This window comes from Podarcis bocagei, assembly GCF_964188305.1.
Source record: "Podarcis bocagei genome assembly, chromosome: 1".
NCBI lineage: Eukaryota > Metazoa > Chordata > Lepidosauria > Squamata > Lacertidae > Podarcis > Podarcis bocagei.
Genome location: NC_138125.1, coordinates 60,198,194 through 60,225,803, shown reverse-complemented (window position 1 = coordinate 60,225,803; position 27,610 = coordinate 60,198,194). Strand labels below are relative to the sequence as shown.

Below are 27,610 nucleotides of genomic sequence, written 5' to 3'. Positions count from 1 at the left end.
GGGATGAGCTGGCTAGCGTTACATGATCCGCTGGTGGGCTGGCATCAGAGAGTGGTTTCCTTTGGTTCAGCACATTGCTTAGAACACTGCAAAGGGGGAAAGGGTTCGGCAGGGGCCCAAGCCACCCTAGCAGGGACTGAAGTAACGGAGAACGTGAAGGTACCACGACAATACGCAGATCTCCGCGACGTCTTCAGCGAAAGGGAAGCTGACCAACTACCCCCGCATAGACCCTTTGACTGTCAAATCAATTTACTCCCTGGGGCACAGCTCCCAGTAGGTAAGTTGTATGCCATGTCAGACAGGGAGATGTTAGAACTAAGGGAGCTCATTGACAAAAATCTGAAGAGGGGTTTCATCCGAGAGTCCAGAGCGGTGGGAGGCAGCCCAGTGTTTTTTGTGGATAAAAAAAACACGGACAAGCCGAGGCTGGTGTGTGACTTCAGGGCCTTGAACGCAGTGTCAGAACCAGTGGCCTTCCCTATGCCCAGGATTGACGACATTTTGACAAGGGTGCGGAAGGGAAAGATTTTCACAAAGCTGGACCTAAGGGGGGGCGTACAACCTGATACGAATAAGGAAGGGGGATGAATGGAAAACCACCATGTTCACCCCTTTGGGGGCATTTGAATATTTAGTTATGCCCTTCGGCCTACAAGCAGGCTCCGCGTGCTTTCAATCGTTTATGAACCATGTACTGGGGCCTTTGCTTTACAAGAATTGTGTGGCCTTCTTAGATGACGTGTTGGTGTATTCTGAAAATGAGGAGCAGCATGTGAGAGACGTCAGAGAAGTGTTGAGCAGGCTGCAAGCCAACCAGCTGTGGGTGAAACTGGAGAAGTGTCAGTTTCATACCAAGGAGGTGGAATTCCTGGGGTATCGCCTGTCAGACAAGGGATTGGCCATGGATCCCGGCAAGGTCCAGGCGGTGCTGGAATGGAAAACACCCAAAACAAAGAAGGATGTGCAGAGGTTCCTAGGGTTTGGGAACTTCTATCGTAAGTTCATCCGAAACTTTGCCCACCTGACGGCGCCCATTACGGACTGTCTCAGCAGTAAGAAGAAATTCGTTTGGACTGAGGAGGCGGAGCGAGCATTTGAGGAACTAAAAAGGGCCTTCGCCTCGGAAGAACAACTCCTGCATGTGGATTTACAAAAACCGATGAGAGTGGAAACGGACGCATCAGACAGAGCGATCGGGGCGGTGCTTCTGCAGCCAGGGAAGGAGGAGTCAGAGTGGAGACCGTGTGCCTTTTTTTCGCGAAAGCTGAACAAATCCGAGAGGAACTACACGGTGTATGACCGAGAACTACTCGCCATTCATGAGGCATTCCGGAGATGGAGGCATCTGCTAATTGGCGCCCAACATAAGGTGCAAGTGTGCACTGACCACAAGAACCTAGAGTATTGGAGAAAGGCACGAGTGCTCAACCAACGGCAAGTGAGATGGGCCCAGGAGTTCTCCAAATTTAACTTTGAGATTTGTTACGTGCCAGGCCCAGAGAACATTAAGGCGGACGCTCTCTCACGCAAACCTGAATATTTGGAGGGGGAGGGAGCACCCGAAGAGAGACATGTCATTCCAGAGGACCGCTGGGTGTGTGGGGCGGCATTGGTGGGGCAAAGAGAACTGGTAGAGGGAACGGAGAATGATGAATACGCCCAGGACAAACTCAGGGGTCTCAGGAGGGAGGGAGACAAACCCGGAGGTTTTGAGGAGAGAAACGGGGCGTTGTATTACAAGGGAGCGCTGTATATACCTGAAGGAGAGTTGAGGGGGAAGGTACTCAAGCAGCTGCACGATAGCCCCACAGCGGGGCATTTTGGGCAACACAAGACCATGTGGTTGGTTACCAGGGAATTTTGGTGGCCCAAGGTCAGGGAAGATGTACGGGAGTATATGAGAGGTTGTGACCAATGCCAGCGAGCCAAAGGGGAGAGGCGGGCGCCGGCGGGGTTATTAGAACCGCTACACACACCTGAAAGACCATGGGAAGCAGTGTCAATAGATTTCATGACTGATCTGCCAAAGTCCAGAGGGAAAACAGCCATCATGGTTGTGGTAGACCTGTTAACCAAAATGGGCCACTTTATAGCCTGCTCACATGCTGTCACGGCAGAAGAAACAGCGAAATTGTTTGTAGAAAATGTTTTTAGGTTGCATGGCGCCCCCTTGAGGGTGGTTTCAGACCGAGGAAAACAATTTACTTCCAGGTTCTGGAGGAAGCTCATGAGCTTACTGCATGTAGAGGTCAGTTTTTCGACTGCCCGGCATCCTGAAACCAACGGGCAGGCGGAAAGGGCCAATGGCATCCTCCAGCAATATCTGAGGTGTTATGTCAATGACAGAGAGAATGATTGGGTGGAGAAGCTGGCGTTGGCGGAATTTGCCTACAACAATGCGGAGAACGTGTCCACAGGGATGAGCCCCTTTTTGGCTAATTACGGGTGCCATCCCAGGGCTTTCCCGGGGGGGGAGGGGAGAGATGGAGCGTCCCGGCTGCCGAACAGTTTGTAGAAGAAATGGAAGCGATCCATCGTCAGCTCCAACTCAACTTAGACAGGGCCAAGGAGGAGTATAAGAGGCAGGCAGACAAAAACAGAAGGGAAGGTGAAACCATTAGGGTGGGGGACCAGGTGTGGCTGTCAACCCAAGGGTTACCATTCAAAGGGGGTTGTAAGAAGTTAAGACCCAAAAGATTGGGCCCATTTGAAGTCACGCAACAGGTCAACCCAGTGGCTTTCAGACTCCGGTTACCGAACCACATGAAGCTGCACCCAGTTTTCCACAGGTCGTTGCTGTCACCGTATAAAGGGGACAGAGAAGGGAGGTTCACCCGGGGACCAGCAATGGAGGAAAGGGAACACAGCAGCCATGTGGCGGAGATCCTCGATTCCAGGTGGAAGGGAGATCAAGTGGAGTATTTGGTAATGTGGGAAGGGGAACCGGAGTTGGAAAACACCTGGGTCATGGCAGAGGATGTCAATGACGAGGTCTTAATAGAAACTTTTCATCAGAGGTTCCCACGTAAACCTCAGCCTGTAGCGAGGTTCCGGAGGGAATACTTTGCCACCACCGACGAAGAAGAGGAGTTGGAGGGGTTCACAGATTCCGAGGAGGAGGAGGATTCAGCGACCCGGAACGGCAACCGATGGAGGGAAATGTTCGAGACGTCTGAAGATGAAGAGGATTCTTTTCGGGGTTTTACCTCCTCACCGCCCAGAGGAGAAGGAACGGCAGGGGGTGATGGGGGCCCTGGAGGGGAGATGGATGTCAGGGAACTGCCATCGGAGGGACAGGTGGTGGAAGGGCTCACGGAGGTTGGGAGAGACCCAGCAGCGGAAGCAGGAACCAGCAGGGGGAGAGGTGGGTCTCTGAGGGAAAGCGAGCAAGAGGGAGGGCTCAGGGACACGTCCAGCGAGAACAGTGGGGAGGTTTCTGGACAGTGGGGAGGTTTCATAGGGAGACCCACTCCTCGCCGGAAACTGTCACGCCGTGAGTCCAGAAGACGTGTTTCCGTTAAGGAGCTTTTATGTTGGAAGCGATTCCGAAAGCAGCCACTGTCGGAATCTGCTAGTGACTAGAGGAGCCATGTCTGAGGGGCTCCGTCACAGACAGAGGTTTGTGGACTTGAACAAACTCTGAGGGACTACGATTTTATGCACAAGCAGCTCATCATCCCATCACAGATTCAGTTAGACATTCACCTAGATTGTCTTCAGGATGAACGAGTCACATCTTTCTGTCCACATCCTCAGGTACCCCAGGCTGAGACTGATCCAAGCATAATTGAGAATGCTTCATTACAGTCATATTCTTCATTACAGTAATATGCATGCTCAGAGGACTGCCAAATGATGAGGTGTGTACAAATGGTAAATTAGTGGAAGCTGTGAAATTCCAAATTTTGTAGCAAAGCTATGATTGGACCCACTACCATCCACTCTCTGCTTAATGAGAATCTACTTCTGAAAAAGTTGTTTCTAACCAGGCAGGAGATACTGATATTTGTCAATATCTCATTTGGTTTTTGTATAAACTACCAGGTAACATGGAAAAAGGATGGGTGAAATCTTGATTACATGGAAGGGGTGGTTTTACTTACAGACAGGCCAGCTCATCATTACTCATTTTTGAACTGCTTTTGGAAATGGTGTGTAGCACACTCATTTTTTCCCATCTTTTGTCACCCATCCAACCAGTCAACCACAGTGTTACAAAAGCATCATTCCCCCCCCCCCAGCCACTTTGACACAATTTAATGACAAAGATGATACCAAGTGATGTTCACATCAGATTCAAAAGGTTTCTGGTTGTGTACACACCAGGTGTTGTTGATGAGATGGATATGTTTTTACCCTATGCAAAAATATTCACACCTTGGCTAGAGACAAATTAGGAACGGCTTAAGAACTCCAATCAGTGTGAAGCTGGTTTGAGAAACAATGCATCAAACTGTAGTATTTTATAACCAAGTGCAAGGTACATATGCATTTTGGATAACATTGTGTAAACACTGCATAAAAGCCCAGCACTGGAAATGCAGTGAATCCATAGTAATCGGGAGTGTGAACACAACCTAAGATGACACCAGTGGCAAATGTGAGTACAATTCCCTACATGTTTCCCACCTTCCTGTCCTAGCAATCCACTCCAATCATGTCACAAGATACACTGTCCTTTCTCTGCCCCCTTCTGGCCAAAGAAAAACAGCATAAAGTATTGAAATCCTTTACCAAGCTGTCAATAGCAGAACTGTATAGCACCCTAGTTCTGAGCATTGCACCTCTCTTGAGCATCAGGCCTCTGTTGAAGAAGGTCTTTTGCATTGCCCTTATAACTGAGCAGGGTCTCCATACAGCCCAACAATAGAACAGCACTAAAACACTTCCTCCCAACTTAGTTTCAAAGAACTGACAGTTTCTATGCTCCACCAGGCCTTAAATTATCTCATCTTATAAAAAACAGCAGTGGCTGTACAACTCTCTGCAGTCATTGGAATACCAATTGTACAATTTTTCAATTGCCTTAATTTTAAAATGTGCAAAAGTACTAACTATCCAAAACAGCCTGTGGAAAGAGAAACATAATATGCAAGGGAAAAAAAAGGACAAGACTTAGAAAGAAACATGAGACAATCTCTCTAAGGAAACAAGAGCAGAAAACTGTATGACTTATTCACAGGTCCTCGGGTTCAAATAGAAATATAGTACAATTTATTCCCCAAGATTCTAGACAATTAACAACAAAGCCTTATAACATTGGCTTCCCAACTTCCTGTGTCACATTTTGTTTGCACACCAAGTGCATTTTTGAAGAAATCAAATAAAATGCAGAATTGTGTGCTCTTTTTAGGCAACAGCTACTAGTCAGAGAGCAAATTTGGGTGACGCCAACAGCCTGTGAACAACATCATCCCTCTAGTCCCCCTTCCAAATGCTAAAATTGCCAATTAGGAAACTCCCCTAGGTAACTTGTTTTGCCACACATAAAAGTTCACCACTTTGGGGCTGGTAAATTGACTGCTCAAGTAGTCACACAGACCTATCACAGATTGTAATGTGTATCTCTTTTCAAACATTAAGAAGCACCACAGATAAGGTGATTGGTACGTGAATAAACTGGCTGAAATCCAGACACTGCACATTTGCTCTGCATGGAATTTCTATTATTACCAGATCTTTATAGTGCAGTTTTGATAGCTCAAAACAGTGATTGTAATAACTTAGTGATGCCTGGAAATATCTGAGGGAATATTATAGGTCCAAACTGTCCCTCCAATACACAGTTAACAGTTCCAGGTAGCAGCAAATTATAACTAGCTCCCAGGGATTTGTTACTACAAATGGTAACAATGAAGCATAAACCTGCCATTGTCTTAAAAGAATCCAGGTTGTTGAAAACATTATATTATGCAAAAGCTGCCTGTATTAGTTTTGACATCTGGATCTCTTCTCTAAGATAGGAAATTTTACCCTGACAAGCTTTTCCTTGGCTTTCAATATATTTGAACATTTCTGCCTCTTTCCCTCAGCATATTTTTTCCATTTCTGTTGTCTCTCTTCCTAGATGGAGGTGGCCAAAATTACATGCAATGACATGATCAAACACTTAGTATATCTAGACACCCAGCAGCATTTGTATTGTTTTACATTCCTTTCATAATGCATAATATTTTGTTGTGTCTGCACCCCCGCCAATGCAATCAGCTGATAGCCTTGAGGTGTTTCCACACAACGACTCCTTCTAAGCTGGCGTTAGCCAATTCAAAATGTTTCCATGTGCATGTATTTGTTGCTATTTTCTGCCAGAGTTGCCCACAGTCCCAGTTTCATGAAAGCCTTCACAGTCTGCTTTTGAAAACACTGTCTTAAAGTGTTTGCTTCTATGTGCAAATGTTGCTGTTAATATATTTATTTATAAAAATGTGTGTACAGTCGTATCTCAGCTCCTGAACACCTTGGGAGTCGAACGTTCTGGCTCCCAAACGATCGAAAACTGGAAGTGAGTTCTCCGGTTTTCAACCTTTTTTTGGAAGCCCAACGTCCAGCACAGCTTCCGCTATTGTTTCTGGCGTGTCTGCGCAATCGGGACCCAATTGGAAGCTGCACCTTGGTTTCCGAACATTTTGGAAGTCAAACAGACTTCCAGAATGGATTCCGTTCAGCTTTCGAGGTATGACTGTATACAGTGGTGCCTCGCAAGACGAAATTAATTCGTTCCGCAATTCTCTTCGTCTTGCGGGTTTTTCGTCTTGCGATGCACGGTTTCCCATAGGAATGCATTGAAAATCAATTAATGCGTTCCTAGGGAAACCACCTTCAGGCCAGGTCCGGGGACAGTCTGTCCCCGGACCTCTTCTGAAGGCTGGGGGGGGGGACAAGGGCTTTTCTTCCCACCCCCAGCATTTTAAAAAACCCTGGGACAGCGGAGGACTTCTCCGCTGTGCGGGGCGATCTTAAAATGCTGGCGGGCGGCATTTTAAAATCGCTCCGGACAGCGGAGGACTTCTCCGCTGTCCGGGGCGATTTAAAAGCCCCTGGGAAGGCAGGCAGGGGGGACAAAGACTTTCGCCCCCTGCCCGCCTTCAGAAGGTGTCCCTGCCCCCCCCCGCCCCACTTCGGAACAGCTTTCTGAAGTGGGGCGGCGGGGCCAGGTGTCCCCGCCCCCGCGCCCCACTTCGGAACACCTTTCCAAAGTGGGGCGGCGGGGCCAGGTGTCCCTGCCCCCCCCGCCCCACTTCGGAACAGCTTTCTGAAGTGGGGCGGCGGGGCCAGGTGTCCCCGCCCCCGCGCCCCACTTCGGAACACCTTTCCAAAGTGGGGCGGCGGGGCCAGGTGTCCCTGCCCCCCCGCCCCACTTCGGAACAGCTTTCTGAAGTGGGGCAGCGGGGCCAGGTGTCCCCGCCCCCGCGCCCCACTTCGGAACACCTTTCCGAAGTGGGGCGGCGGGGCCAGGTGGGGCAGCAGGGCGCCCAGGCCTCGCAGATCTCTCCCCCAGCAGCGGCAGCGTTGCCGCTGCTGGCGGAGACTTGCCGGCATGCCGAAGCCTGCGCGCAGCGCGCCCAGGCCTCGCAGATCTCTCCCCCAGCAGCGGCAGCGTTGCCGCTGCTGGCGGAGACTTGCCGGCATGCCCAGGCTTCGCAGATCTCTCCCCCAGCAGCGGCAGCGTTGCCGCTGCTGGCGGAGACTTGCCGGCATGCCCAGGCTTCGCAGATCTCTCCCCCAGCAGCGGCAGCGTTGCCGCTGCTGGCGGAGACTTGCCGGCATGCCCAGGCTTCGCAGATCTCTCCCCCAGCAGCGGCAGCGTTGCCGCTGCTGGCGGAGACTTGCCGGCATGCCGAAGCCTGCGCGCAGCGCGCCCAGGCCTCGCAGATCTCTCCCCCAGCAGCGGCAGCGTTGCCGCTGCTGGCGGAGACTTGCCGGCATGCCGAAGCCTGCGCGCAGCGCGCCCAGGCCTCGCAGATCTCTCCCCCAGCAGCGGCAGCGTTGCCGCTGCTGGCGGAGACTTGCCGGCATGCCCAGGCTTCGCAGATCTCTCCCCCAGCAGCGGCAGCGTTGCCGCTGCTGGCGGAGACTTGCCGGCATGCCCAGGCTTCGCAGATCTCTCCCCCAGCAGCGGCAGCGTTGCCGCTGCTGGCGGAGACTTGCCGGCATGCCGAAGCCTGCGCGCAGCGCGCCCAGGCCTCGCAGATCTCTCCCCCAGCAGCGGCAGCGTTGCCGCTGCTGGCGGAGACTTGCCGGCATGCCCAGGCTTCGCAGATCTCTCCCCCAGCAGCGGCAGCGTTGCCGCTGCTGGCGGAGACTTGCCGGCATGCCCAGGCTTCGCAGATCTCTCCCCCAGCAGCGGCAGCGTTGCCGCTGCTGGCGGAGACTTGCCGGCATGCCCAGGCTTCGCAGATCTCTCCCCCAGCAGCGGCAGCGTTGCCGCTGCTGGCGGAGACTTGCCGGCATGCCGAAGCCTGCGCGCAGCGCGCCCAGGCCTCGCAGATCTCTCCCCCAGCAGCGGCAGCGTTGCCGCTGCTGGCGGAGACTTGCCGGCATGCCGAAGCCTGCGCGCAGCGCGCCCAGGCCTCGCAGATCTCTCCCCCAGCAGCGGCAGCGTTGCCGCTGCTGGCGGAGACTTGCCGGCATGCCCAGGCTTCGCAGATCTCTCCCCCAGCAGCGGCAGCGTTGCCGCTGCTGGCGGAGACTTGCCGGCATGCCCAGGCTTCGCAGATCTCTCCCCCAGCAGCGGCAGCGTTGCCGCTGCTGGCGGAGACTTGCCGGCATGCCGAAGCCTGCGCGCAGCGCGCCCAGGCCTCGCAGATCTCTCCCCCAGCAGCGGCAGCGTTGCCGCTGCTGGCGGAGACTTGCCGGCATGCCCAGGCTTCGCAGATCTCTCCCCCAGCAGCGGCAGCGTTGCCGCTGCTGGCGGAGACTTGCCGGCATGCCGAAGCCTGCGCGCAGCGCGCCCAGGCCTCGCAGATCTCTCCCCCAGCAGCGGCAGCGTTGCCGCTGCTGGCGGAGACTTGCCGGCATGCCCAGGCTTCGCAGATCTCTCCCCCAGCAGCGGCAGCGTTGCCGCTGCTGGCGGAGACTTGCCGGCATGCCGAAGCCTGCGCGCAGCGCGCCCAGGCCTCCCAGATCTCTCCCCCAGCAGCGGCAGCGTTGCCGCTGCTGGCGGAGACTTGCCGGCATGCCCAGGCTTCGCAGATCTCTCCCCCAGCAGCGGCAGCGTTGCCGCTGCTGGCGGAGACTTGCCGGCATGCAGAAGCCTGCGCGCAGCGCGCCCAGGCTTCGCAGATCTCTCCCCCAGCAGCGGCAGCGTTGCCGCTGCTGGTGGAGACTTGCCGGCATGCCGAAGCCTGCGCGCAGCGCGCCCAGGCTTCGCGGATCTCTCTGCCAGCAGCGGCAGCTCTGCCGCTGCTGGCGGAGACTTGCCGGCATGCCGAAGCCTGCGCGCAGCGCGCCCAGGCTTCGCGGATCTCTCCTGCCTTCAAAAGCCGTCCGGGATAGCAGGAAGCGCTTCCCTGCTATGCCGGACTGCTTTTAAAATGCTGGCGCTGGGGAGCAAAGCCTTTTGGCCCCCGCCAGCCTTCCTGGACCTCTTCTGAAGGCCGGAGGGGGGGGGAAAGGCTTTGCTCCCCACCGCTAGCATTTAAAAGAGGTCCCCGGAGATTTCCCTATGGGCTTTCGTCTTGCGAAGCAAGCCCATAGGGGAATTCGTCTTGCGAGGCAAATCGCGGACGAAAAAACCTTTCGTCTAGCGAGTTTTTTGTCTTGCGAGGCATTCGTCTTGCGGGGCACTACTGTACTGCAATTTCAGGAGGGGGAAATCAAATAAATCTACAATTATAGTACAATAAAAACCCACTGAAGGAAAAGGTGACAAGAAATGCTTTGTTCAGCCTGCATTATGCAATAAGCCACATGCATGTCCTGTGCTCCAACTAAATACATATAGTAGCAACTTCAGCTAAATTACAATTTGTCAAACAATCACTATTAATTTCAATTTAATTTACTCAAATACATGTGTGTCACTCAAGTTGCAGAATCTGAAGCACCTTCTCTTGCTTCTATTATTATGTGGTTGCTGCAACCCAAAAAAACACATGTGAAGTAATAGGGACTAATCAATGGGGCCTCTTAGGCTAAGATTGATAGAATGCCAGCAAAAGAAGCATATTCTGCTGTTGAAATTGAATTATTTCAATTGGCATTAGGATGCAAATCCAAAAAGGGGAACTGACAGAAGAGAAAAAACAAAAAGGGAAGCATCTTGAGATGAAAGGCGAAACAATGGGAGTAGAACTGTAGGGTCTGTATTTTTGTTCCTCATATGGATTCCTAGAGAGGAGCAACTTTCTTAAACATCCAACGGTCATGAGTAAGAGACCACCCAAAGATATTCCCCAGACCTTACAACTAGAAATGACAATAGTGTGCCCCACAAGTCCTCAAGCTATTAGTGCCCTGGTGAGGGAAGAGAGTGCCTTGATGACACAAGTGCCTTGGTTCAACCAAACAAGACAATTTAGAGTACATACTGGGATAAATCTTTGTTTTCTTTCAAAAGGTGTTTGGCTGCTCTCTGTTCTAGTGAAAGGCATGATAGAACAAAAATAGCTTTGAGACAGAAGGGAAGTTGAGGGTGCTCACACCTTTTTGAACTCAGAACACCAAGCCAACACTTACAAAATATTTCAAGTATGGAAAAAAAATGCAATCTCTTACCTTGAAGCATCAAAGCTGTCATATGATCCAACAGTATAGTGTCTAAACAATTTCTTTGTTCTGTCTGCTCGAGTTTCTGTTCAAAATGAAGAAAGAATATACTTAATAAAAACTTTCGATTGTCAAGAGAAATAATCACGTGCTCTCTTGTTTCATAAATTACCATTAAACTTTTTTTTTCTTTTTATGGGGGTAGGGACTGGAGGGAGAGACTGCTGCCTCTTATCAGTGCTGTTGTCCCAATATTTACTTTTATTAATTTAGGCTCCTACAAATACTACACTTACTTGTTTTTATAAATATTTATACAGAAACGTATAAAAAGAAATTCCAAATCATACTTAAAAATTAAATATGCAGTAAATTAATTCATGTCTGAGAGACATGCCATAACACATGAAACGGAGCATTATTGTAAAATATCCTTGAATTTTTGACCCAAGAGTGCACTACTCACGGCTTCTGCATGGCCTGAACATTCACCACAGTCAAGGCAAAAGCCCAAAGGTTGGTTTTTAAGGCTCAATGGAGTTCGCTGTACAAAGGGGGTCCACTTTAGCATTCCCTCACCCCATATGACTCCTTAAAGCAGAGATATGGCCTCTTATGGACTAGGTGGAGGATTTACAGAACTGTATGTCTGAGTCTAAGTGTTACCTTAGTTTGGGGAGGCACAATTCCTTTGCTCAGGAGCTTCCCTGTCCTTCAGGGATAGCTTTAAAACACAGCTTTGAAGGCTTTTGCACAGCTATGTGTGAGTTCCAATTAGAGTCCATGCCCTCCCCCGCAAAAAATAAAATGATGGAAGGAAGTTTTAGGAGCTGTGTGAAAGTGATAAGGCAACATGGTTATGCACATCACATGCCGGTACACGTGCCAACAATATGAGTGAGGAGAGATCTCCCAGGGGAGGCAAGCTTTTCCCCTGAAAGGTCTTGAAGAAAGCTCATAAGTATCAGGCTAATTCTCAGCTGAGTCCAGTGGAGTTTGCCATCACTTGTTTTAAAGTGTGGAGTCACATAATGGCCAGTCTTTAAGGTGAAATCCCACTCACTCACCATATTCACTCTGACAAAACCTGTAAACTCTAAAATTATTATTTGACTCTTTGGAGGAATCGGTTGCAGCAGCAAAGTAATTTCTAAGGTATGATCTCACCCTTCTATTATCGTACTGAAAGTGGGTGGGAGCAAACGCAACATGTAGTTAGAAGCAGTACTGCTCAGCTACCTAACATGTATAAAGCAAGCATTCCACAGTGTTCATTTCAAACTTCCTTTAAATGCATTTGCAGGATACTGTATATTATAAGCAGGGGGAGGGGAGGGGAGGGGACAGCGACTCATAGAATCAAAAGGATGAGACAATAGTACATAGCTCTTGGACTCATAGCACATAGTACTTCCAATCTCTCTCATTAAATGGAAATTCAAAGAGATAATGAAGGGGGGCAGGGACGGAAATAAGGGAACTCTCTTAAAATGGAAAGCAACTTCAGAAGCTGTGTGATATTTTTAAATATAATTTCTTATTAAGGGTTTTGGAAAAGGGCAGCATTAAAAAATCATGACAAAGACATGGGAGAAACTCAAAAATCGCAACACAGTTAAGTCAAAGAAAAATTAAACAATGATCGTTGCCTGTTCTAATTATTCCGTCTCTTTTCACAGGAGCATGAAGATGCAGGATAGAGTTCCAGAGATACCGTTTCACTGAATTCAGATATCAAGTCTCCCTCATGTGAAGAATTCCACAAGCTTGCGTATCTTGCTGGTGCATTTGGGGCCACCGTTCTCTCATTTACGTATTTAATAAAATTAAACAAAACTGGATAAAATGTGCTCTTTTTTGTCAGTTCTCTGTCAAAATGGACTTTTTGGGTTAGCGTTTCTGAGATAACTGGTAGCCATGCTCTTTTTCCCCATTCCAAATTCCTGCCTTGGTTTCTTCCAAGTACTTCCAAAAGTGTGTGACAGTCTTGTCATCAGCAGATTAGCAGTTATTTATTTATGCTTGCATTTTATATTTTGACCATACCAGCTATTTAGAATCACTAAAGTGGGGGTTGATAATCTATATTGATGAGTAATCTGGGGCATTTGTTCAGATAACTGACTCCAAAAGTCTGTTAGCAAAAATGCCTCAATGGAAAAGGGTTAATAAAATTCTCATCCAGCACAAGTACAATCACATTTTTAAAAGTACTTAAAGAGTGAAAACAAAACAAATCAAGAACCACATCTTTACAGGAAATAAAACCAAAATTAGAAAAAGCATAAACTCCTGTCTTCGGGATATATCCAATATAGTTTTCCCATTTGTGTAATGTAAGGACTTCCGCCTGCACAATGAAAATTCCTCTCCCCTCCCTGCCCACCCCCATCTGCTCCTACATTTTGTGAGTTTCAATTTGTCTGAATTTTTTGGTAGAGGGAAAGGGCATGCTGTTGTTTAATTATAGCTACACTAAAATCCTGGATCATCCCATTTCCATTGTCTTCCAGGAGTCTGGGGAAATTGAGCCAGATTGTGGAATTGTCAGCCTAGTAGGTTTTTTAAAAAATTGATGTCAGACATGTAATTACATTACCATAATCCTTTCCCCACCCCCACCTCACTCCAATTTATCCAGTCTGATGTCACATGATGTGTTAAGCAGCTGACCCACAATGTGATTCACAAATCCCCCCCCCTTGTTTTCTACTCTTATAGCAAGTACACAACATTCTGCTGTTCCTTGTTCCAACGTAAGCAGATTTCAGAGAAATTATTGTTAAAACACAGACAAGAGCATGCCATTCCTTTAGGGAAAACATATTTTCAACTTGAAAGGAAACCAGATTTACATCTTCAAAAGATACCTTAATTATATAGCTAAAAATGTACTGCTGTATTTGCTCCCGTTCTTAAATTTTGAACTCTTGTTAATCCTAAAGTTGGAATAGTTCAATGAGCAACTTCTGAGATGTAATAGTTATAGAAAATATTAAGCATAGCAATTGACACCCAAGGCTACCACTAACATTGATATCTGTAGATTGTCTTGAAGTAATTTACTTGAGAAAATAAGGAGAGTTGGGGAGGGGTTTGTTTTCTTATTTGCTTTTCCCCTTTCTAGCGTTTGCACTGCAGTCCATTTCAACAGCTGTATGCTAGTCACCAAGGAAACTACTGTGGTCTGATCTTTGATTGGATATGTTGTCAGTGTTGCCAGAGTTGTGGGCAATGTTTAGTGGAAGAATGCTACATACACTTTACATATTTCTGAAGCAGGAAGCAGAATAATAAGATTGCCAAAGGTGAGGAGGACGTTCTGTGTTTTAATTGAATTCAGTGGGTATACTATGGCACAGGCACACTTGGTTACTTCTGTATTGTACACATTTTGGAATAAAAGACTTCTCATCTCCCAGTTAGCATGTATATAGCACTCTGCATAACCCCTCATATCAGGATATCACACAAACAAGTACTTGAGAAGAAACTGTGTAACAGCAGAAGATGATTTATAGAATATTTTTGAACAAGAAACTGTGAGCTAAAAATAAAATAGATGTATTTTCATTGAGTGGGAAAGAGGATTATGGGGTGCCAAATGTAATGTACAACTGGTGGGTTAACATACTCCCACCGCTTTCAACTTTCTGTGGCTACTGGACATGCTTAGTCCTTATTTGGTTGTTGGGATGGAGGAGAGTGCTGCCTTTAGATTTGAATTTTAAAATTCGGCTTTTACATGCATACATGCATACAGTACATGTATGTATGTATCACTACAAACTAACTACAAACTATGCTTTAAAATATAGTAATACATAAAGGTTTATTTTTTTTATTTGCAAATGTAACAAAAACAGCTAATAAATAATAGTTCCTATGGTAACAAAAGGACATGGGTGGCACTGTGGGTTAAACCACAGAGCCTAGGACTTGCCAATCATAAGGTTGGCGGTTCGAACCCCCGTGACGGGGTGAGCTCCCGTTGCTCGGTCCCTGCTCCTGCCAACCTAGCAGTTTGAAAGCACGTCAAAGTGCAAGGTAAACGGTGTTTCCGTGCGCTGCTCTGATTCGCCAGAAGTGGCTTAGTCATGCTGGCCACATGACCCAGAAGCTGTATGCCGGCTCCCTCGGCCACCATCGAGATGAGCGCCGCAGCCCCAGGGTCGGCCACGACTGGACCTAATGGTCAGGGGTCCCTTTACCTTTACCTATGGTAGCAACAAACTATGAAAGCAACAACACAAAGCCCTAGTAAAATGACATTAACAGTAAGACTTATTATATCAGCAACAACAGTGGGTTATGTGAGTCCTTCTGCTAGCTAAGAGACATATACTGCAAGGGTGGAAGGACAAACATCCACCATCTCTCTCCTGGTGGCTTGAAGATCTCACTGCCCTTTCTACATCAGAATGCACAGTTTATAACCATCAATTTCATTTAGGTACCTATTTGGACTGCCTCCCCCATCTGCCCCTCACCAGGACCATTCTCTAAATAATAATGATAATATTTTATTTATACCCCACCCTCCCTGGTCAGAGCTGGGCTCAGAGCAGCCAACAACAGTAAAATTACAGTAAAAACATAATGGGGGGCGGGGCAGGGGACAATTTAAAATACAGGTTAAAATGCAATTTAAAATGCAGCCTCATTTTAAAAGTAGCCTATAGATCAAAACCATAAGGGGAGGGAAACATAAAGGTCAGACTGAGTCCAAACCAAAGGCCAGGAGGAACAGCTGCGTCTTGCAGGCCTTGCGGAAAGATGTCAAGTCCCGCAGGGCCCTCTTGTGACAGAGTGTTCCACCAAGTCGGGGCCAGTACTGAAAAGGCCCTGGCCCTAGTTGAGACCAATCTAACCACCTTGGGGCTTGGGACCTCCAAAATGTTGTCATGTTTGGACCTTAAGGTCCTCCGTGGGGAATAACAGGAGAGGCCGTCTTGTAGGTACGTAGGTCCTAGGCTCCATATCCACTGCCAGAAACTGCAGGAGGGCAGAGTGATTGCTCTCTGCTTGGGTCCTGCTTGTAGGTTTCCCGCAGGCATTTGGTGGACCACAGTGAGAACAAGCTGCTGGATTAGATGGGCCATTAGCCTGATCCAACAGGCTCATTTTATGTTATCCACCGCACAACACTGTCACATCTGTAATTAAAGGAATATGCATTGCACATCCCATCCACTCAATGGTTCCCTCTGCAGGTACTGGCGTAGTGGAAGCATTATCACTTCAGCATCAATCTGAGGAGCACTAGCCCTTTTGCTTATGCTAATTGGTATGTATAGATGCAAATTGTAGCATCTATACATATCAATTAGAAAATAAAAAAGAAGTATCAAAAGAAAACACAAATTCTGCCGCTTGCTGTCAGAGCTTAATCTGATCTATAAGGTGCCAAGAGTATTTTCTGGGACAGGACACTGTATGTGAACTGGACTCCCTACCCTACCCACAATCAATTGGGAAAAACTGCTGTTTTCATACATATCAAAACTAACATGTCTTTTCTAACATCTAACATGAGTTCATTTGCTCTCTGTCATTCTGCGACACACCCTTCCCCTCTGCTTGCCATGTGACTATTGCATAAGTCCCTGGGGAAAGGTGGGAGTCAAGGTTTCACTGGCATTGCTTTACTATGTGTCCAGTCACCTTTTAAGGAAAGCTAATATTTTAAATAAAAAGCTTAAGGTGTTTTTGTATTTTGAGAGAGAGAAGGAGAAGCAAGAGATCCAGAGTACAGAACAAAACACTTGGTGCTTTGGGATAACCCAATAATGTTTTCTCTGAGCATGCACCATATACCTTTGCCACCAATTGTTCCTATAGCTTTAATGGGCCAAGGAAACATTAACAACTTTTGAGCTTTTGCTCAAAATTTTGCCAAACCAGAGAAAGTGTGCCTTCATTGACAAGCCTGAATGAAATACATCAATCGATTTCAATAAAATGGAAAAGCAAAATGATACGCCTATTAAAAAAATAATAATAGGGAGAAGAGGTCAGTGTGTCAACTTTCGCCATTTTGTACCTGTGGCAATTTTTATACAATCACTTTGAAATTTGGTGCATTTGTTACCTTATCAGGTAGATCATATATGTCAGGTGGCATTTTATAAGCTGTAGAATTTTGAGACTTCTAATAATGTATTTTTTACAATTATTTTCTTTTACTGGTTGCCTTAAGTAAAGGGGGCTTGTACTATCCACAGAGTAAAATCATAATTATATTAATATATTAAAATTAGATTACACTTGCTACTGCAGAAAATGACATAAAACACTAAAAGAAAAAAACAGTCTGAAAAATTAGTTTCCATGGAAAGCAAAATGCATTGGACAACTTCCGGTGATGCCTACCCATTTGCGGAATGGTATTTATGCAACAGGACTTCTCTCCCCCCCTCTGACAGCCCTCCTTGTGCCCTCATAGTCTGCTCCAGAGGGACCCTTAACCCTCTGGGAAAGATACAGGGGGCTGCAGGAGGGGAAGAAGTCCTATTCTGCATACAGCTGCTTGATCACAACAGATTGGATCTTGACCATTCTCTAAAATATATTCTATTCTGTTTAACTTTCATATGGAGCAGTATGAATGTTATGCAGCCAAATGGAATGGAAGTTTGAAAATAGAAATAACAAATAAGGTATGGAATTTTTTATTCTTGAAACTTTTGCCAATTTTCAATAACCCACAATAAGAGGAAGCACTGACATGATAGTGATACAATGGCATTTACCTTATTTGAAATGGCAGCAGAACTACAAAATTAATCATGGCAGACACTAGTGTTATGCAAGAGATAAAGGTGATTTTTACCATTTGTTATGGTTGTAGAGGTTTTAATTTTGGGGAAAACCAAGATGAAATTTATGAGATTAAAATAATCTGAGATTATCTAGTCTGTCTCATTAAATTATGTTTAAATTGATAGTTCCATAAAAATGCATGTGTCACTGTTGTACACATTAACAGCTGAGAGGCTGACATTAATCAGGCACTGTAAAATGAAAACAACTCAAAAAAAGTGAGTGGCTTTAAAAGGTTTGGGAAAGCTTATTATAGTTCATTTAACTGCTTCCCAAGACAATATCATTGTATAATGGGTTTGGAAATAAACTATTTCTTGTATTTCAAGTATAGACCATCAGTTTTAGAATGTGTGATTAGAATTTCAGGGGGGGTTGTCGTCAAAATATTTTTATTTATATATACAGAAAGTTTACAATTAAAAAAAGAAAGAAATCCAGGGGCATAAGATCATTAAGTGAGAATGTTTAGGTCCTCTTAGAATTTCACAAGTTCATGCTTTAATGTAGGAAAATATATACAAACTGCATGTAGAATGCATGTAGATGGAATCACACCTGCTTTCATTGTGCTGGAAACCATGGCTGGCTGTAGCATTCAGTATGAGTTATGTAACAAAATAGCACAATGAAACGCCACCACAGAGTGAGTTCACATGTTGGAAAACCCAGCAATTCTCTGTGCGCACGCCAGCGGCGTAGTGTGGGTTGTCAGCACCCGGGGCAAGGTAAGTAATTTGCGCCCCCTAACCCAGGGCAAGGCAAGTAATTTGCGCCCCCTAACCCGGGGCAAGGCAAGTAATTTGCGCCCCCTAACCCCTAACCTGCCGCCGCTGCCAGCTTCTTCTTGCTGCTGCCTGGGCTGGTTTGGTGTGGTTCTCTCCCGCGCTCAGCGCTGCGCTGGGCGGCCGCTGCACTGTCCCTCCCCCAGATAGTCCCTCGCTCTCTCTCCGCACTGCACGCCTGGCACCCACCCCCTCCACAGTGGGCGGCGACCCAGAGGCTCGGATCGGATTCACACAGCCAGCACTGCAGTGAGAGAGAGTGAGTGAGCCAGGTAGGGGCAGAGAGCTGTGAGTGTGAGCGCCCCCCCCAGATGTTGCGCCCGGTGCAGCCGGCCCCCCCTGCACCCCCCACGCTACGCCACTGGCACACGCAGCACTGCACAAAGGAAGCAGTATATGACTCAAGCACACACAGTCCATCTGAGAATATGATTCTGGATATCATATGGATAACAATGTTTAATTAGAAGAATTCTGTCCTATCAGGATTTCTCCCAAGAAGGTGGAGAAGAGAATTTGCATTAGAAGGCATCTATTTTGACTGGCATTTTTCACATTAGCTCTGCTTCTGAAACAATTTATTGCATACAATGAAATTTTCAGCACCCTAAAGTTTGGTGCGGAAAACCAGATGAAACTTTGCTTACTTTAGAGAAAAGAACTATTCTACAAATAAAACGCTCATACTTGAGAAGGGTGGGTCAGAGGTGCGCCTCAATATATATACCTTGGGGTACACACCTGCCTCTTATTTTATTTTCAGCACGCTGAACTGTGCCTGAATATGGCACTTAACTTTTATGTTGATATACAAAAGAATAATGCCATCTATCAGATATGAAAATGAATGGCGCCCTCAGATTCAAGGTTAACTCCCACTATCCATTCATTTTTTACATATCATCCATGACACTACTAACTGTCATACTTTCATAGTGAATGGCCAATTCATCCTGTTATCTCCAAATCCTACATGTCTCAAAGTGAACATTTTAATTATTCCACTGACAACAGTCCAGCTGAAGTGGACAAGATACCCAAGTCCTGTCTTTTGGTGAGAAAAACAAAAGCAAATAAAAGGGGCAAAGAACAAGGAAGGGTTGTTATTTAGATATAAAACAGAGTATGGACCAGGTATTTGACATTTGTAATTTTAATTTTACAGCTTCTTCCTCATTGCTTAATTTGCAATAAATGTCTGATTACTGTCTGATTAGGATACCAACAATCAAAATTTCATTTTTACCACTAATCATACTTTAAAATAGCAGAGGAATCCATTATTTTACTACACTGACTGTATTTGGTTGGTTATATGAAATATCGGAAGGGGCTCATATCTATAACACCTCAAATGAATTATTGTGAAATGCATATTCAAGCCATGGATCAGAGAAAGTACAATAGTAGATGCACTGGCTCCTCCCCCTCATCACCACTCCAAGCACAAACTTACAATCTATACTACATGTCAAAATACCTTCTAAACTCTTATTTTCAAAATAAGATACAGCATGAGACACTACTGCCTGCAGGAGGCAATGAAAATGTCACCTATGCATTCAAGAATTTGCCATAATATTGGGGATAAAAAAAAATGAACAGCAGTTTTCTCAAAATGAAAAGCCTCTTTAACATGAATTTATAATTACAAAACTGTAAAGATCTGTATAAAAAATAGTAAAAATGTATCATATGTATCATACGCTAACCAAACAACTTGTTTTAGGAAAGCTAACATTAGAAAATTCATTAGCAATTCTGCCACAAAGCTGCACTCCTTGTATAAAATCTAAAAAAGATGTCTGAAGCAATCTTTAAAGGAACGATATAGCTAACATGATGACATAGCTACTACTTAACTGATTAGTGTTCAATAATTTTTCCATTAAGTATATTAAATGTAAAGTTTACTGCACATTTACAATGCAATCCTATATATACTCAGAGTTAAGTTCCATTGAGGCTTAGTGCCTGTTAAGTGCTATAGAATTGCATCCTTAGTTATAAATGCATATTTAACAATCATTATGGTAGTTTCCTAAGATTGTGAAGCTACATTCTGATGTGCAATATATTGCTGTCAATGCAAGGATTTCTAATTTTTGTTAACTTCAAACTCAGTAAAAACTTTCAGACCCTGCTAGTATTATAGAACTATGTCACAAATGCAAACACATTTTGTATTTATTTCCTTTAGATTTTCATCAGCCAAAAACATCGTAAGACTGTTGCTCTTTTATAATCTAGAATACTCTGAAGTTAAATCAGACAAAGAAAAATTGGTTCACGTGAATAATATAAGCACTGGTTGGGGGTGGGGAGAAAATGGTCCATGTGACAACTGAGATCTATTCAAAAGTGACAAACCAAACATGAATACTTGCCTATACCTCTGAGTTGATTAACGTGTCCTAGATAACTATGTTTCACTCAAAAACAGATTGTCATAACTAGTCACAAACAACATATTAACAGTTCTTTCCAAAATTGTGATATCAAAAATTTTAAACATAAATGTGCAAAACTCTAAAAACCCTCAGTTTTTTAAAAAAAGAAAACACACCCTTTTGTATTTTTAAACCTATAAAATATTCTATAGTTTTATTTTAGATTAGAAGCAAATATACCAAATAGTTACAGAACTATGAGTCCTATCCTATACATGCTTACTTGACAGTAAATTAATTTAAGGCTGTTGGCATTAGAATGCAATAATATACGAAACATACACAGTAGAGGTGTACATCACTATGAAATTTTACATCTAATTTTTAGAGCACCTCTCCACATTTAGACCACATAGACACACACATACACTTATACTTTTCAAAGTTACACAATACCTCCAAAATGAACTTTCTTCTTGAATCTTGAATTTTCAGCCATGATTTCTAACCTAGATGTAACCATCTCAGTTGCATTTGTTGTGTATTTGCATCACCATCAACATACAAAACCACATTTCCCAGGTTTCAAGTTACTTGAACTGAGTTTTTCAGCCCTATTGTGAATATAGGAATTCTTTCAAGTAAAAAAAGGCTGTTTTAGAAAGAAGGAAAAACGTCTTCAAACTTTTAAATCCATCTTGATACTGACTATGACAAGGACCTTCAGAGATCAAAACATCAACCTTAAAGCAAGTTGTTTTATACAAGTTGTATGCTCAGCAATAGACTCCATATCCCTCTAGTTTCACACTGTACCATTGGATTTTTCTCCCTCTTTTATTTAAGGTTTCCATGGAAATGCATCAGTCACTAATCTAAATAAGTGCGGGTGAAGGACGCCTGAAAACCTAGAGCAATTACGCATGCCATTAGAGAGGAAAAAGAATGATTCAGCCCAGCTGTACTGTGTTACTAATAGCTATCGTTTCTACATTTTGGTTGCTCGACGCCAAACAAAATCTGCTCTAGCAGCTTTGAAAACCCACTCTGCTTGCCCTGTCTCTAACACGCCCATAATAAAAATAACCTTGATGAGTGCATGTTAGGAGTTAAAGCACTTCAGATGCAAATCCTTTCTCCTCCCACAAATGCCAAATATGCTTGTTTTGCCAGGGCTGTAACACTGTATGTTAATTTCCTCCAGAACATGAGGTTATTTTCAATCCACTAGTATACTACAAGAAAGGAGGTGTTTGCTTCTTTGATCTGCATTAAAAGATCTCCAAGCCCTGAATTACAGCCATTTAAATATAAAAAAGCTGAGATGCAAAGGATGTCATTTTTGTTAGTTAACCCAATTTCATTGTCACTGACTGTATCTCAGCGTAATATAGATGAGCTATAGTATCCAATATATTTTTAGTACAAGGGCATAGGAGTGCTTCCTCTGGTATTTGATGGAGAAAAAGAAGTACATTCCTTTCATTAGGGCAGATGTAGGAAACCTCTGGCCCTCCGGATACTGCTTAACTGCAGGCACAGGCAAACTTGGACCTCTAGATGTTTTGAGAATACAATTTCCATCATCCTCGACCTGTGAACTAGGGATGATGGGAGTTGTAGTCCCAAAACATCTGGGGGCCGAGTTTGCCTATGCCTGGCTTAACTACCACTCCCATCAGTGAGCATGGCCAAGGCCAGGGATGATAGGAGTTGTAGTTCAGCAACACCTGAGGGTTCCCCACACCTGACTTACCGTATTTTTTGCTCCATAGGGCGCACCGGACTATAGGGTCACCTAGTTTTTAAGGGGGGGGAATAAAGGGAAAAAAATTAACTCCATCCCACTGGCTGTCTTGGCTTCCTCTTTAGCCGCGCGAAACCTCTGCAGCCAGAGAGGCAGCTATCCGAAGGCTTGCGGATAGCTCCCTGAAGCCCGGGGAGCGCAGCGGTAGTTGGCACTGCGCTCCCCGGGCTTCATGCTGCAGGCTGCTACCCGCAAGCCTTCGGAGCACGGGGGGAACTCCCACCGCTGCCTGAAGGCTTGTGGATAGCTGCCTGAAGCCCGGGGAGCGAGAGGGGTTGGTGTGCACCGACCCCTCTCGCTCTCCAGGCTTCAGCGAAAGCAACGCAAAGCCTTCGGAGCATGGAGGGAGCGCTCCCTCTGCGCTTCCGAGGCTTCCCGTTGCTATCGCTGAAGCCAAGGAGCCTGCATTTGCTCCATAGGACCCACACACATTTCCCCTTCATTTTTGGAGGGGGAAAAGTGCGTCCTATAGAGCGAAAAATACGGTAAGTGTTTAAGGCAGAGCTTTCCACTTTTCATGTTGGTGACACACTTTTTAGATATGCATCGTTTTGCAACACAGTAATTCAGTTCTACTAGCAAACCGAAGGTTAAACTAATGCAGCAGATTGTCAGTGCTTACAACTGAGTTCAAAACAAATGGACAAACGAAAATGGTCATCCAACATAATTGTGGCACCAGGTGGGCAATCCCACCCATTTGTCAAAGTTGGCCTGTTATCTCCTCCCCTGGCTTATAGTATCCTAGAGGGGGCTGGTAGGGTGCTTCTCATGCATTTTTTAAAAAACCTCCTCTGCTCCCTGCATCATATGGAGAATTGTCAGAAGATGTAAAAACTTGTTTTTCTCCCTTCACATTCTCTAGAAACCTCTTCACCCCATAATATATACAGTGGTACCTCGGGATGCGAACGGGATCCGTTCTGGAGACTCATTCGCATCCAGAAGCAAACGTAACTAGCAACGGCACGTCTGTGCACACATGCGTTGCTTTTCGCTGCTTCTGCACATGCACGTGACATCATTTTGAGTGTCTGCACATGCGCAAGCGGCGAAACCCGGAAGTAATGTGCTCCGTTACTTCCGGGTTGCCGCGGAGTGCAACTCGAACGTGCTCAACATGAAGCATATTCAACCCGAGGTATGACTGTAGTTTCTTACCTACCCATCACCCTCAGCTCTCAAGGCAGGTTACAAAATTTTTAAAATACAATATTAGAAATAATTATTTCAGAATTAGAATCAAGAGTGTTCTAAAATATATATCTCAGGTGTCAAAGGACAGGGTAAACATGTGCATTTTAGCACTTCATAACAAAGTATGTTAAGGATTCAGGAGCATGGGAATGAAAAGTTGTGTTTTATCCCTCCTTATCCCTTCCAAAGAGGGACGCGGGTGGCGCTGTGGGTTAAACCACAGAGCCTAGGACTTGCTGATCAGAAGGGCGGCGGTTCAAATCCCCATGATGGGGTAAGCTCCCATTGCTCGGTCCCTGCTCCTGCCAACCTAGCAGTTCGAAAGCAACACAGTGCAAGTAGATAAATAGGTACCGCTCCAGCGGGAAGGTAATCAGCGTTTCCGTGCGTTGCTCTGGTTCGCCAGAAGTGGCTTAGTCATGCTGGCAACATGACCCGGAAGCTGTACGCTGGCTCCCTCGGCCAATAAAGCGAGATGAGCGCCGCAACCCCAGAGTCGGTCACGACTGGACCTAATGGTCAGGGGTCCCTTTACCTTTACCTGTCCCTTCCAAAAACATCCCACTCCTGAACAGCACTACAGTGCTTCTATTCAACACCAGATTCAGATATGCTTGCTCTGCCTAAAAGCAAAACACCAGAATGGTGGCAGGCCATATCTAACCCCCTTTCCCAATTAGCTCTTGTGCAATCTCACCACACTTTCACGTGTGCCTCCACATTTCCTATAATTTTCCCAGCAAAGTCCATTTGACCTATTATTTTTTCCTCCATTGCCCAAGCTGACAATACCTTCTTGAGCTCTAGTTATAGTCTATGTTTCTCTCAGTCTAATCACATATGCCAGTCTATTTCATAGAATTAAAATATTCCCACATGTAATGAAATGGAACCAGCCAAGTGTGGCAAATAGGTTACAAAACCTTTATTGGCCTGAACCAGAACCAAAGGAATAACTTCACTGACAGCTGAACTCAAATTGAAATTAAACCAAAATTTTGCAGCTTGACTTCCTTCATTTGAGGGTTTCCTATAAGTATACTAGTAAAGATTTTATATAATTTGAACAATAAAAAATAGGCTTGATAAATTATACTAAGGCTCATTAGGGCTCTTGAGGCACTGCCTTTACGCAATCAGCTAGAAGAACTGAAAGAGTGACTCAATAAAGCACTTAATATTGTAATATCCCCCCCCCCCCGTAACACTCATTCCTATGGCCAGGATTCTTCTATGTTTACCCAGATGTAAATTCTGTCCTGCAAATGTCTCCTAAAACATTAAAATTCATTTCTGGTCGCTTTGAGCATTTTGACTTATTGCTACTGACCATGGCAATTATCATTCAGAAACAAGTAATAAAGGAGACAGATAATGCATGCTCATCACAACAGCTCACTGACCTCCTTCTTTCATTGCTCCCCCATCTCTGCCCCAAATATATACATTAGTATAACTATAATGTTCATTTAACAGATTTGAGTATTAGGAAGTCAAAGGTCGTTACCTGTCACCATGGGTTCCTCCATTTCTATGAATTCATCTCTTTTTAAGATAGATCTTCTATAGTGAAGGTGCAGTACTAAATAGCCAGGTGAGACACATAAATGCCTATACTGGATCTGCCCCCCCCCCAAAAAAAAATAATTGGGAAAATTAACACATCCCAATACACATGATTTTCTGAAAGAGATGTTTACTCCAAGTGAATAAATTTCATCGTATGGATGAAGCCATTTAAGCAGTAACAGAAATGACAATAAAATTGGGCCCAAGGACAATATCTGAAAACAAGCATCCATTTAACCATATTACATCTGCGGATCACAGTACTCTGCACAATCAATGTAAGGGAAAGATGAGCATGAAAGTAGAAAGGGGGACACATACCAGTGTGGTTAGTATATTGGTAACCAAGGAACAAGAAGTACAAACTCAGAAAACGTTTATAAAGAGCAAAATGTTTTGCTAGACCAATATATTGAAATTAACATAAATGGCAGAATTACTACTACTACTACTACTACTACTACTACTACTATTCACACAACATTCAATCTAAGCTGAATGCAGGTTACATTAATATACAATCTGAATGCAGGTTACATTAATATACAATCATAAAAGCAGATAAAGCAATTACAAACAAGGAAAACTGTTTCAACTGGAAGAGAACAGTATAAATTCAGCAAAAACAGATGGGTCCCACAGAACAAAATCCCTGAGCTATCAAAGGCCAGGCTAAATAAAACCCCAAGGTGGTTGTCACCGATGGAAGCAAAGGCTCAGAAAAAGCTCAAAAGTGCGAGACTGGCTTCATTACTATCAGATAATGGAGGCATACAATTTGGACAAGAAAATTGGCTTCCAGGTGGAAAAATCAAAATTAGAAACAGAACTGTTAGAACCTAAAACTAAGATTTTGTCAAAGATGTATAACTTGCTGTTGAAATGGAATACTCAGGATGAAACGGTGAAATCTGCTATGATTAAATGGGCACAAGATGTTGGACATAACATTATGTTTGCTGACTCGGAACAGTTGTGGACCACAGGTATGTAATTTACGGCATGTAATGCCCTAAGAGAGAATATTATGAAAATGATATACAGGTGGTACATGACACCAGTCAAGCTTGCAAAAATCTATCATTTGCCCGATAATAAATGTTGGAAATGTAAAGAAAACGAAGGTACATTCTTTCACCTTTGGTGGACGTGCCCAAAGGTTAAGGCTTTCTGGGAGATGATTTATAATGAAATGAAAAAGGTATTTAAATATACCTTTCTGAAGAAACCAGAGGCCTTCCTGTTGGGCATAGTTGGCCAATTGGTGCCAAAGAAGGATAGAACTTTCTTTATGTATGCCACAACAGCAGCAAGAATACTTATCGCAAAGTATTGGAAGACACAAGATCTACCCACCTTGGAAGAATGGCAGATGAAGGTGATGGACTACATGGAACTGGCAGAAATGACTGGCAGAATCCGAGACCAGGGAGAAGAGTCGGTGGAAGAAGATTGGAAAAAGTTTAAAGACTATTTACAGAAATATTGTAAAATTAATTGTCAGGGGTTCAGGAGCAGAGACGCAGAGAAGGGAGGAGACAGAGAGCGAGGGGGAGGAATACGAAGGAAAGATGAGTGGGGATGACGAACCGAGATCGCCGAGCTTATCCAGTGAGTCCGAGGATTCCCAGAAGGGAGCGCCAGCGGTCAGAGCAAGGGGGGAAAACAGGGGGACACCCCAGGAAGAAGGGTCCAGAGAGGGATCAGAGAGCAGCAGTTGGAGATCGGGACCCACGTACCCAGCCGGGAGCAGCGGGGAGGAAGGGGACCAGATATCGGGTTCCGGAGGCTTTCAGAAGGAGGGAGGGCATGAGTCAGGAGTAGTCACGCCCACCTCGGGGAGCGACGAAACGATCAAGAGGAAGGTGGAGAGTTGGGCGCGCGCGCCAAGTTCAAATGTAGCGGAAGCTGGCGCAGTAAGCAGCCCAGAGAGTGAGCCAGGTCCCAAAGCCCGCCGCAAGGAGGCGGAAGGGTCAGGGGGGTCCGCGTCAGAAGAGAGTAGGAAAGAAGAGACCCCGGGGGGCAGAAGGACCCAGAGACGGAAGGAAAGGCGCAGGAGGTGGAGCAAGGCTAGGGTATTAAGCTGGTGTGCTAGAGGCGGAGACTCAGACGGGTCTTCGCCGGTCTGACCTAGAAGAAGTAGGGCTGCACATTGCAGTTTGGAAATGGAACCTGTAATCCAATAAAGACTCTTTTAACCTGAACGCTGGCTAGCGTGGTCCTATGTGAGCTGGGACTGAGTGGCAGCCCTGACAGTAAGACCCGTCTCATTAAAGCTTCGGACACCTGATACCTCGCAGCGGAGGCAGAAGCAGCGAGAGGAGGAAATT

At 45.4% G+C, this 27,610-nt stretch overlaps 1 protein-coding gene across 6 annotated transcripts in view; it reads right to left on the bottom strand.

Annotated features, from left to right (window-relative positions):
- SHANK2 (SH3 and multiple ankyrin repeat domains 2) overlaps positions 1-27,610 on the bottom strand; it is a 358,950-nt gene that overhangs the window by 154,792 nt on the left and 176,548 nt on the right. For all 6 annotated transcript variants that reach the window (XM_081163208.1, XM_081163210.1, XM_081163205.1 and 3 more), the window contains one exon: positions 10,720-10,795. In XM_081163208.1, coding sequence (XP_081019334.1) covers positions 10,720-10,795 — 76 coding nt within the window. The remainder of the gene's footprint in view (positions 1-10,719; positions 10,796-27,610) is intronic.